Source organism: Notothenia rossii (genome assembly GCF_949606895.1).
Source record: "Notothenia rossii genome assembly, chromosome: 4".
NCBI classification, from domain to species: Eukaryota; Metazoa; Chordata; class Actinopteri; order Perciformes; family Nototheniidae; genus Notothenia; species Notothenia rossii.
Window position 1 is genome coordinate 79,978,922 of NC_136902.1, and position 13,089 is coordinate 79,992,010.

Sequence of the window (13,089 nt, forward strand, 5' to 3'; positions counted from 1 at the left end):
ATTAATAAGCTCTATCCATTACAATATCAAGTCAATATCAATACCACAATTCTCATGGTGAACAACACTAAAGTCTTATATAACAAGACAGCATTTTATTTCACCTTCTCCTCTTGGTCTTCCACTGTAGGCTCTTCTGTACAATGATCGTTCCGTCTTGGAGAACCACCATGCAGCTTCAGCGTGGAACCTCTTTATGTCCCGACCTGAGTTTAACTTCCTGGCAAACCTCGAACATGTGGAGTTCAAACGCTTCCGCTTCCTAGTTATTGAAGCCATCCTGGCCACTGACCTCAAAAAGCACTTTGACTTCCTTGCAGAATTTAACGCTAAGGTAAAACATCTTTGAAATAACCTCTCAGATTGTCTTGAAACTAAGGGATTTCATAACGGTTTTAACACAAACCATCCTGTGCACATCTCCCTAGGTGGGTGACGAAGGAGTTTCCGGTATTGATTGGACCAACGAAAACGACCGGCTGCTGGTGTGCCAGATGTGCATCAAGCTGGCTGATGTCAATGGACCGCTGAAGTGTAAGGAGCTGCACCTGCAGTGGACAGAGGGCATCGTCAATGAGTTCTACGAACAAGTATGCTAAAATATCCCTTACAATTCTCTTTTTAAAAGTTGCACATTGATTGGTGGAAGTGTACTTTACCAAGTACAGTAAGTTCTAAATACTACTTACTGGTAACAAATTGCAAAGACGTTGCTAGGAAGATATATAAAATCTGAACAAAATTATATTTTTTCTAGGAAAAGGTCCCTGTGATGTCATAAAGGGTTTGTGGACTAGGTTAGGAGGCCCCTAGTATGTCATTTTTGCTATTGCCATCTTAGTTTTGCACTAAGAAGTGATGGAACAGGGTGGAGCAAAATAAAACCAAATGCTGGAAAATGTTTACAAATACATTCCTGAACTAATAACACACTGTAAAGGGTTATAAGTTGAAAGTAGGAAACAAGGAGAGCAACCAGATTGGACAACATAGTGGTAAAAAAAAGGTAAAGCATATGCTGCTTAATGCTCTAGTTTACTACAAATGGGATCACATTTTTTAAATGAACATCATGCGTGATTGACGAAGGCTTGAAACTAGCAATTGAGATCATAAACTCGTCAGAATTTATTTTACTTGGGTGAGCAATTAAACAACAATATATATTTTTTAATCTGCTACTATAAATTCACATTGGCCACCTTAAGCTGTTGACCATTCCAGACCAATTCCTGCTGTAGCTGCAGATCCTTTGAGTGTAGAGAATTGAATAATAGTGCATTTTATTTTCAACATCTCAAGTGTGCCTTTCTCAAGCGTACAAGGTCACAGAAACAAAAAAGACCCAACTCTCCTTGCCGACCCCAGTCACCTTATGTTCAGTGAGTTCAGGTTGCAATCTGGTTGCAGAAATCTTCTCCCAAGATGTCGGACCAATAGATTGAAGAATCCATTAGTCCCTGTTTCTATGTGTTTATATGCTGATTAGTCTGTTGACTGTATAACTGCTGGCTCAGCAACAAATTGCCCCTCAGGAATAAGAAAAATTATCTTACCTTCCCTTGCATTTTATTTACAGAAAACATTTGTTTGTATTCGACTCACTTTAAAATCCCTTAAAACTTTAATGCTAATCAACATTTATGAATAAAAAAACAACATATTTGGTATTTTTTCTCAAGGTCAGAAATAACATGCATCATAAGGACTGAGTGGGTGATGTTTTATCAGATTTGATTGACAGTCAGCAAAAAGCCAACCAACTCTTGGAATTGTATTACAATATTTCCAAGGATAAAGCGATAGATGTTGCTTCCTAGAAGCAATTCAGCTTTTTGCTCACCTCTTATAGAGTGAGGTCAGGATCAACTGCATAACAGCATCTCTGCAGATGATAGTAATTTGCTTTCTCGCTCAAGGAGCTTCCGCCAAGTGCTTTACTGTATGTGCGAAACTGGATGTTCCCTGCAAACAGAAATCAAATCAAGTTTTATTTATATAGCACATTTTTAAAACGATTTTTGATTTTGGAAATAGAATAGTCAAAAGACTTGTCTACTAGCTCATGAATTTGTTAAGAGACCACTGTAGATGGATGCTTGGCAACATATCCTGCCCTTAACCAACAGTGCGTCTCATTGGTCAGTTCAGTAAGTGCCAAGCAAATCGCCAAAGACTTAAATAAAGCTATTTGTTGCTGTGCATTAAAGAAGGTAAAGATGCAAACAAATATTTCTTTCACTTTTATCCCTAATATTTATTCAACTCGAAATGAAAAAACATATTTGTATGTATATAACGATTTATTATCACAATGCTTCTCAATCAGCAAACTGACTCAATATTTGTTTATTTTGTCCATTCTTAATAAAAAAATGTGTGTACAATCATATTTGAAAACCAGGAAAAAAATCTAGAAAAAAAATCCTAGCTTTGCTTATTTCTGAGGAAGACTTCCTCCCTCTGATGTGTTTCTGAGTCTTAGCTTATCTCAAACCCTCTGGTCAATTCACGGAATAGCTTTGAGGAATATGTATGTCTTTTGAGGGACTGCGTATGTTTTTCTCTTCAGAGCAATGGATGACCTAAATGAGTCATCCTTGAAAGCACTCATTCGAAGTCACAGAGAGAAGGATCCCAGGGATGGATTGACACAGACACACACACATATTATGCACACACAAATGTACACACATATGGACCGCTTTAAATTCAAAATATCAGCAATTTCTTGTTATGGTATGATGAACAATCCTCTCTCTCTCTCTCTCTCTCTCTCTCTCTCTCTCTCTCTCTCTCTCCCCACCTACTATAAATATACACACACATAATCACATCTACGGCCCGTCCACACTACAGCTTCAAAAAAAGCTTGCCGGCGGGCGTGTCTGAAGCTCGACCAACAACCAATCACATGAATCTCCCGCCCCTGACACACAAGCAGCGGTTTGATTGGCTAGAGCTTGTACTGGCATATGATATGATTGGCTGACGCTTCCACCGAAAGCTTCAGAAGCTTCAAAAGTTGAACATTGCTCAACTTTTGCAGCCTGAAACGCCAGGAAAGCTCCGCTCTGCTACCCACAATTCAGTTCGGCGAAAAGCGAGGCAACGTGACGTCACCCCATTCAAAGCGAATGGGCAGACGCGTTGGAAACCGTTTTTGAAGCTGTCGAAGCTGTAGCGTGGACGGGCCGTTAACACAAACTACTAGTACAGCACACTGATGCCATACAAGTTCAGGTTTCCATAGCGACGGGAGCCCTTGCCCCTCTGTCCCCCTATATACTGAAGCGCTTTAAAAGCCCCGGCAAAAAGAAAACCAACACAAAAGCTCAGCAAATGACTGACACAATGTATGTCACATCAACAGAAGCCATATAACATAAGACTCTGCAACATACATCTAAGCCATATTTATTATCAAGAAATGTCAAAAATGGAAAAGACCACTATAGGAAAATCTCTTTATTAAAAACTGTAACTGTGTGTTTGTGTGCATGTAATGTTTTCCATTACATTAATGTTTAATCCATTCAGTGCATCTGACATATTTTCCATGTTTGTACCCTCCTAGGGTGACGAAGAAGCGAGCCTGGGCCTTCCCATCAGCCCTTTCATGGACCGGTCCGCTCCACAGCTCGCTAAACTGCAGGAGTCGTTCATCACTCACATCGTGGGGCCTCTGTGCTCCTCCTACAACTCTGCTGCTCTTATGCCGGGACGCTGGGTTGACCCCCCTGAGGGAGAGACAGATGCAGAAGAGGCGAAGGAGGGACTCGATACAGAAGAGGAAGAGGAGGAATCAGCAGATGAGGATACATCAACAAGTTCTGAGAACTCCCGTATGTCAACCTCTGTAAAATAATACAGTCTGTCTCCGTCATGTTTTAATACAAATTGTTTTACTCACATTTATTGGAAGGTATTTGTACCCCATAGCCACTTCATACAACTGTGATGTACTTAGTTAGAATGCCTACAGAGATTGTAAAACTGCATTGTTTGTTATTTAACCAACATATTAAACGGCCCATTTGGCATTTTCTGATATAAAAGGATTTGCTTTCTTACTGGGATTTAGATTAACGGATTGATACGACTTGTATTTGTCTTTGATAATATGGAGCTGGAATCAGGAGACATTTTTCTTGGTTTTGCATAATGACTAGGAACGGGGAAAAACAGTTAGTTTAACTTTCATTGTTGCTATGATAGCCAGACAACGAGAGGCAACTTCAAGCAGTAACTGGCCACACATTTACATTTTACATTTAAGATGTTGCATGTATTTGACGAAAGAGCGCTTTAGAGATGAATGCTTGTGGACTTATACAAACTTTAAACATTGTCAATGCGGTTTTTCCCTATTTGCTCTATTTATGCTAAGCTAAGCTGAGCTAACTGTCTCCAGATTTTGGCTAACATTTAATGTTCAAACAGATTGCATCAGTCCTGTATTCTATCTTTTGGCGAGTAAGCAAGGTCAGCTTTTCCAAGTGTTTGTCTAACTGTTGACTTTGTCTCTGACAGAGCGACAAGAAACCAACAAGGTGAGCAGGAGGAAAGTGTTTTGCCAGATAACACAGCATATTCTGGAAAACCATGAAATGTGGACAAGAGTCATCGCTGCAGAAGCTCAGGAGGAAGCTCAGAAAGAGGAGCCAAACTGCATCAGCAGCCCCACTGATCCAATCACAGCCATTCACGAGGAAGAGGAAGAGCTAACAAGCAAGGAGGAGGAGTCAACTGACGGCCTCGATGAAAGGGAAGAGATACCGGCTATAGAGGAAGAAGAAATCTTTCCACAATCAGAGACTTCGGGGGAAAACGATAAGGAACCAGAGTGATATTATGAACTTTGTCTTCCTCGTTAAACCAGGAATCTGAACGTTGTCTAAACATTCGTATTTCTTTCATAACTAAACTCTTGATATGGTAGCCAGCACATCACTTCGACACAACACTGTAGAAGATATCTGGGGTAATATGTGCCTAACAAAAACCTGGGTTTGAGGACAGGGATTATGCATGCCCAGTTTATCTGTTGAGGGAAGAGAGGTGCAATGAGCAAAAGAAAAAAAAAATATTGGGACTGTACTTATTTTTGCTTTAGTGTTTGATTTAGTCTGGATCGGCTGCCCTCACCACTACAGGCTAACCACGCAGATTCACAGATTCATTCCACCAGTGAGTAATACACTGTCACAACCCCCCCCCCCCCCCTTGTTGTTGCACCCACAGCACACTGTGGAGCCACCCAGCTGGTGGAGGATGTGCAACAAGTCCCTTCTCCGTGAAGACAATGGGATGAAAACCTGGGCTGTGTCCATTGGGGCTCAGCCGTGTGGATTTGAGAGGGAGACGGGGATAAAGGCCCAGTTGTAGTACATTGTGAATACGGACATACACTCACACAAGCTTCACACACGCACACAATGCTACTGTAGAATCACATTCCATTCTCGGAACAGATAAGAAGTTTAACAAAGAACCCTGTTGCTCTAAAAGCTTTATTCTCGCTCAAGGAAAAACATACACAACAAGGGTTTTGTTCATATACTACAATGTTTGTCCGCATGTTCTCTCCCTGTGTTTTCTTACAAAAGTAAGCCCAGCACATCTTCACGTTTCAAAGCCACACAACTCAGGAAGGCAGAAACCCATAGAGAAAAAGTGGCCTGGACAGGACCTGTAGCTTCCTTGTCCTTTACTTGCCGCTTTTACAAGATCTTCTTTCTATGCTGTTTGTGATGCTTTTGAAATACTCAGACACGTGGTGCCCTTTGTGAAAAACAAAGGTACCACAAGGAAAACAAGGTAATAGATCACATTATACTGTAGAGCACAACTCTATTGAATTACTGCTACAACACTGCAGATCATACTGTTAATTACATCAAAGCAACTTACAAGACACAAAACTAGCTAATAAGGTCATGTGTTTTGTCAAGAAAATATAATTGATATTCAAATGTTATGCCACTTTCTAACTAATGACCAGAATTATTTCTTCTTTGCAATATAATTTATAGCTGGTATGTAGGCCAATTTTTCCTGAAGTAAAGTAATCCAGTAAGCCATAGAGCCCCGGGAAAGAGTTACCTCACAGCTCCAAATCACCAGAGAGGATTAACCTCCATCATACATAAGGAAATCCAGGGGTTGCTGTGTACCCGCTAAAAATGATTCAATCAGATCCAAATCCTTCATTTGTTATGTTGCACCAAATTGCAAAGACCCATTTTTTTCTAAGCCTTGCTTTAAGGAATAACACAAAACAAGGGTCACAGCTGCATAAATGTCTATTGATAATTAATATATAATATTAGTTAATCCTTTTTAAAGTCAAATTTAGAATTGACAAAGTGTAAAACTGTAATTTTCTGTGATACTGTCAGGGTTTTCTTAACTAACACTGAGGAAATCAAAATATGCTGTATATGTAGTTAATCCTCAAGGAGAGCCAATAAAAAAGGAAAGTTAGAATTTTACCAACACTGGTAAGGAGATACAAGTGGTTTGAAAAAGGCTGTAATTGAAGATGTCTTTTATTCTGCATGGTTTCTTTTTAAAGTAGCATGTAATGGACAAAAAATATAGAGTTAGAGAATGTTTCGTTGAGATCTTATCATACATAGGTCAGTAGACCTGGATCTTTTTTCTCCATTTGCAGTCCTTACCAATTACACAGTGTATGGCCTAACGAGGTGTCTTTGCTCTCCTTTGATGTTCTCAGAGAATGAGACTGGTGGCGATGGAGAAGAGTGTGAACACGGAGAACAGCCTTAGTAATGAGACTTAGTAATGAGAGAGGAAGGAGGAGGGAGAAGCCTTTTAGCCTGACTTGTAGCTGCTTATGACAAGTCAAGGGGGGGTCTTAGATCCCTTTCACATTTCAGTAGATTCCTCTAGATGTAACCCTTTGAAGATGAGCCAGTTAGGTCGGATTCCAAATCATGTGATGATATACGTCTCCAAGTCTGCAAAATGTATTACACAGATACTCAGTACAGTGTATTTGATCTGACTTTGGCAAAGCTATACGCAGCACTGGGGATTCAGGTTCAGAGATTTATAGATGCTTTGTGTCTTCACTTACTGATGCGTAGCAGCAGTCAATGTGTCAAAATTACAAAGTGAATTCATGCACACTTTAACACAATTTAAAGACTTTTAGGAATTTTGACAGCACTTTTGGTAGAAGCTGCCTTAAGGTTTGCTCAGGAGGCTGATAAATCACAGCGTGTGCGTCTATCTGAGGGGCTCGTTAACAGAGGTATTTCAGTTCATTGATATGTTATTTTTCTTCAGCTCTGTAGCAGGTAGGGAATTTGCAAGAATGCCGTCGTGGAATCTCTGAGGCAACATAAAATGCCCAGCAGAATTGTGATTAGTTCATTCACAGAGCATTAGATAGAAATGTAAATATCCTCTAAGGATACCAATTATACTTAATGAAATGAAATTATTTAAATCCACTGGACAAAAACAGACCAAGCAATCTATTGAATAGGCTTGTTTGCAGACACTATCGAAGTTTTTTTCTGGCTGAACTTGCCCTACTGTGACCCAATTTCTTAAATCAATTAGAGTTTTACTAACTTTAATACTGTCTAAATCCTCAGCTGTATCCATTGCACTGTTATCAAAACGCCCATTGTGCAAAAGAGGCTTAAACTCTGCAACCTAATGCCCTTGACTGCATATTTCTTTTGCACAGAGAAAGGTGCAATGGTGAGATTTCTTTCACTGCTATAAAAAAAGAAAGCCTGTGCTCGTCGATGCCTGAGCATATTGTTAGTGTTTCAGATCCAGCTGAGAGGAAAGAAAACCAGGTTTATTTATTGTAGCACTTTTTAACAACAGGGAAGTTTGAAGTTATTTGTAAAAGACATATTATGCCTCAAAAAAAGAAAAACACGTATATACAAAAAGACACATTTGAATGAATAAAATAAAATGAAAGATAAAAAAGCTTGAACAGAATAAAAGAAAAGTTTCGAACTCAGTGCTGCTTCTCCATGTTTAGTTCTGACTTTGGGGACGGAAAGCAGACCTGACGCTTCATGACGGAGCAGAAGATAAGGCTTTTATTTTGGCCCTAAAGCCATTCGGTGCTTTATAGACCAACAAACAAATAGTAAATTCCTTGACACACAGGAGGCCAGTGTAGCAATCTGAGAGCTGATGTCGTCTCTTGGTTTTAGTGAGGACTCAGCGTTCTGAGGCAATGCAGACGTCCGATCGATCCAATTCTACATCCTGCCGGGACGCAAATCTTTTATTTTTTTATATAATCTTTTAGTGATAATAGAATGATTTGGTAATTTTCTTAAGGCGGATTTCAAAATGTAGGTCTGACTCCATGACTACACTTTTGAGTCCATTATTTCAGACATTTGTATTTTCAATCATTTTTTAGTTGGCGAACAATTCCATGTAGTTTCTCTTATAAAACTTTATCGGAAGTCCTTCCAGAGTTGCTAAATTACCCCCAGCATTGAAGTGGCTCAGTCCATAATGAAAGGAGCAAATGTTGCTTGGCTTCAGAAAAAAAGGAAAAGAGAAAGGGGTTATCAGACCCCTGAACAATGTACGTCTTAGCTGCCAAAATGTGCAGCAGTGTGTTTTTAGTATAGCAAGTTGACTTATATTTACATGTCCCCTGCTGGACCTTATGTCTTCCAATAGCCTGTCCTTGCATTGGCTTCTCATGATAAGTTTATCTGTAGTGGTGAGAATGATCTGCACACCAGCTGATACACAACTAAGGCAACCTAATGGGTCTTTTAGTTGACCCTTTTTGAAGCTCTGTAGCTATCAAATTTCAGTTTAAAATGACATAAACTGTAAAAAGCCTCCTGTAAACAACAGGATGACGAATGAGCTATTGCTCCATGCACTGTAAATACGCGACGCACCGTATAGTATATATCGAGGCCTCACTTGCAATCTATTGTGCATACTCTTGCAATGGATTTTTTCTTATATCTCACATTTGCACCATCCCATGCCTACTTCTGTTTTGGAATTTGTAGATTTTCTCCCACTCCTTTCCCTTTATTAGCCTGAATTCCAACTGATCAGAGAATTCAACGCTCACTCGGGATCCAGTTAGTCAAAATAGATGCTTCCCTTCCTCTGATCTCCCTTTCCAGCCCTGCCTCACTAACTGTATACACTGCAGTGCAGCAATCAAAGAGACGGAATCAAAGCTGTGATAGAGTTTGTGGTCACTATTGTTTTTGTTAACAATCTGAAGCTGTTTGTTGCCATTGAGGTTTTTTTTTGTCAGACAGAAGGAAGGGTTTCCTCAAATCTTAAAGAGTAGCTTTCTTCATCTTCGTTGGCTGGTTTAATAAGTGTCTTGTGAAATGTAAAGTAGGCTACGCATGATTAAGTGAAACGTTTTAAAACTTTTGGAAACACTGGTATGATCCCAGTTTTGCAGTAACTTTAACCCAACTCTGCAGTGATGTCATGGTGCACTGACACACCTTGAATTACACTTGTACATTACTATTACATGTCATTTGTTAGATACTTTTATCCAAAGCGACTTACATACATTCAGTACTGTGGACAATCCCCACAGGAGCAATTTGGGGTGAAGTGTCTTGCCCAGGGACACAACAACATACTGACTGCAGTGGGACTCAAACTTGCTACCCCTTGATTCGAAGTCCAGCACACTACCACTGAGCCACAGCCTCCCTCCCCACATCACTGCGGTGAAAGGTTAAACCACTTGAGGATGATGAGTTGCCCTTTGAGTTTGTTTGACGCCCTTCCTTTTGGCCCTATTAAATATCAACTACCCGCTGGCTCTCAAAATTCTTTATTTTCTTCAGAAATATTCTTGGCAACCAAACATGAAAGCTCATTTTACCATTTTTTTTTTATTATCTGAGTGTCTCTTGGCAACATCAGTGGCCAGAGACATCTCGTTTTACATTGTCTTTGTGTAAAAACTGGTGCAAAACAAAGCCAGTATCAGTAGTTTCTTTTAAATAGGGACGAGCAGAAGGCGATTGCTGCACACTGAATTAACTTGTGCAAACCAAAGACACTTTATGAACTTTGTCTTTTTCTGTGATTTGCACAAAAAAGAGCCCTAAAAGGAGCATGTTTCTTGCATCTTCTTATTGTTCAGTGTTATTCAGAACCTGAGAAGGATGTCTGGATATGCTTGTACTTAGTAACAATTCTCATGTACAGACAGGGAAGATTAAAGCATAAGAAACTTTGATGAAGCATTGATCTAACAGACAGGGGCGCCGTAAGGGGGTGAAAAGTTAGGACGATTCTAAGGGCCCGTGACTGACAGGGGCCCAAACAATTTTAGAACACTAAGAAAAGAATGTTTAAGTAACCAATGTGATATCTTTTCATGGTGCCTAAAATCCCTGGCGGCTCCCCTGCTAACAGACGGTGTAGTATTTTTATTTCACTGCATTGTGATAGGCAGCAGTAGCACAGTGGACCTGGCAGACTGTTCTGCTCTCAGACTGAAGCCCTTTCTTTTGATGGTTTGAACCAAAAACATTCCTTTTTGTATTGTTTGTTGTTTCAGCCAATTTAAAGGGGGCTCTGCTCCTATGCCATACCATTTTCACATGTATGTCTATACTCTTTGAATGCTACATTCTTCAGCTTTCGGTGTTCATTACAAAGGAAACCAAAACAAACTTTTTTTTCATTTAAAGCAACACAAACAAGACTAGTATGATTATTTTTTATTTTCTACTGTATAGCAGGCGCTTCACAGACTCAATTGTTTTCTTCTCACCAGTATCTTGCACTTGTAGCAATACACATGTAGCAATACCTACAGGATGGGACATTGTGTGATTCACCAGTATTTGTTTAAGTGATATATCACATTTTATTTCTAGATATGGTTTGGCTTTGTATGAAACAAATATATTCTGTACAGATTCAAAGTATATTATGAAAAAAAAACTTTTAGAAAAATATTTATTTTTACTGTTTTGTAATTTAGACACAATACTGTAGCTCCTCTATTGCCAGACTTACTGGAAGTGCCTCTCGATAATGTATTACAAATGAACTATACAATATATTGGGATTATTAGAACCTGTCACTAGCAGAGCAGTGTTGATGTTGTAATGTGAATATTGTTGAATAATAAGATTTATAAATGCTACACATGTGTCTGTCATTTATCCAAGTTTCAGTTGGACTAGGACATTTTTATAACAAATATTGAAATGTATTTTTGAGTCCGGTGGTCAAGAAAAGTCAACTTGTCCTACAGTAAAGCAAAGCCTAACTAACATAAAGCAGCTCCCTGCATTTGGCCTATTTAATAGTTGCTCGGACCATATCTGCTAATGACTTTGTAATAAATAATGATGTTAGATGTTATATTTTCTGCTTGAATGCATGTGTTACAAGATACGTGTAAGGGAAGTATGGCCATGTGCAATACAGTAACACTGAGAGCAGTGAGTGTCAACAAAAAACAGCTTCTGCTGCCAACACTGATCCTCATGGCTGTGAAAACAGATTTATTTTCACAGGTTGAGTTTGAAGAGGAGACTGGCCGCATCTGATTTTAAGTGACATCTAATAGGTAAGTCTGTTTGAAGCATGGCGAACACATTACAGTTTGATTACAGTATTCATTGATGGTTTAGAAAGTGTAATAGTTTCTATTGCAATATTTTTTATTAGCTAGCCATGTTTTTGTAAGTATCTTCTCTCTTGTCAAAACCTCGCATTGCATCTTGACTCATGACGGATTTGGGTTTGGGTTACTCTGTTTCTTAAAATAAAGGCAGTCAAAGATTGAATTGGAGGAAATGTATTAATAGTGAGTTTATGTAAAGTCAAGTACAACAGGATTGTATAATTGTATTTAAATCATGTTATACAACATAAGTAACACTTAACTGAGGCCAATATACTTTATTGTATTTAGAAATGTCCTCCCAGTGGAGGTTGCCAATCATTTAATTATCTTGAAGGCTACTAAAAGTTATTGCTTGCTTCTAAGAACACACAGAATGTCATGAGATGTGAGGGGAAATGTTTAATGTTCACCACATTGTTGCAGTGACTATGACATTTGAATGGTTTGTTTTTCTTGTGCGACTGTGTTTGTAAAGTGTGACTTTTGTAAAGTGTACATTTCAATGAGCAAATTAAGTCTTACTTTTCCAGTATTTCTGGGACCGAGGATTTTAGAAATTGCATATTCTTGTGTCTGGTATGAAGAGAAAGTAATCTCTTTGGTAATCTGGTTTTCATGGAAACTGCCTTCTCTTTGAAGCCCTTTTTATCCGATCAATTTTGCCTCAGCGTTTGGAATTTACCAGTGGGTGAGTTTGAATATCAAAATCCGACATCCTCTTTTTCCATTCACCGGGTGGATTAAGGTTATATGATTTAGGTCTGGATTTGTATTTTGATGTAGACATGTACTCTTTACTGTTTCTCTATCCTACTAATTATGTGCTCTCAGTGACAAACCCCCCCCTCCCATTCAACATTGTTCTGTATCCACAACTACCTCAGAGCTTTATTTTCTCCCCTTCATTCATTCCTTTCTCCCGATAATCCATGCCCTTCTTAGATCTGACCGTGTGACGTCGGTGGATAATGCTCATGCATGGTCTCAAGAATTGTAAGAGAGGCGGAGGGATCACAACTAGCCAACAATCACATCTGCTTTTTTATCTACATGCCGGGACCATTTATTTTTTAAGAGGAGGGTTGAATAGTTTACCTGATGCGAGGGGAAAGTCTAATTCAAATAGACAAAACTGATAAGGACAAGAGCTGCTAGAATTTACGGAGATGTGACACAGCTATCCTTGACTTGCTGCTATTGTTTTTTACTAAGATATGTGGCACATCAGTTATTTATCTCTTGAACTCTCAATATCTTTATTAGAACGATTTGGTCAGTGTGATTACGTATACATTTCAGTGTGTTAAGCAAATGAAAATACGTTTAACCTCACTATTGCAGCACAGAACCATGCCTAATTAGGCTATATGAGTGTCAACTCACACTTTGTCATGTAGTACAAATTACCTATTATCCAAATATAATCGTA

General features: G+C 39.0%; 1 protein-coding gene across 2 annotated transcripts in view; it reads left to right on the forward strand.

The window, feature by feature from the left end:
• Window positions 1-11,171, forward strand: part of LOC307035997 (cGMP-inhibited 3',5'-cyclic phosphodiesterase 3A-like) — a 47,587-nt gene extending 36,416 nt beyond the window's left edge. For both annotated transcript variants that reach the window (XM_079675923.1, XM_079675924.1), the window contains exons 12-15: window positions 131-334; window positions 429-590; window positions 3,578-3,845; window positions 4,534-11,171. In XM_079675923.1, coding sequence (XP_079532049.1) covers window positions 131-334; window positions 429-590; window positions 3,578-3,845; window positions 4,534-4,850 — 951 coding nt within the window. In that variant the 3' untranslated portion in view covers window positions 4,851-11,171. The remainder of the gene's footprint in view (window positions 1-130; window positions 335-428; window positions 591-3,577; window positions 3,846-4,533) is intronic.
• The last annotated feature ends 1,918 nt before the right edge of the window (window positions 11,172-13,089 follow it).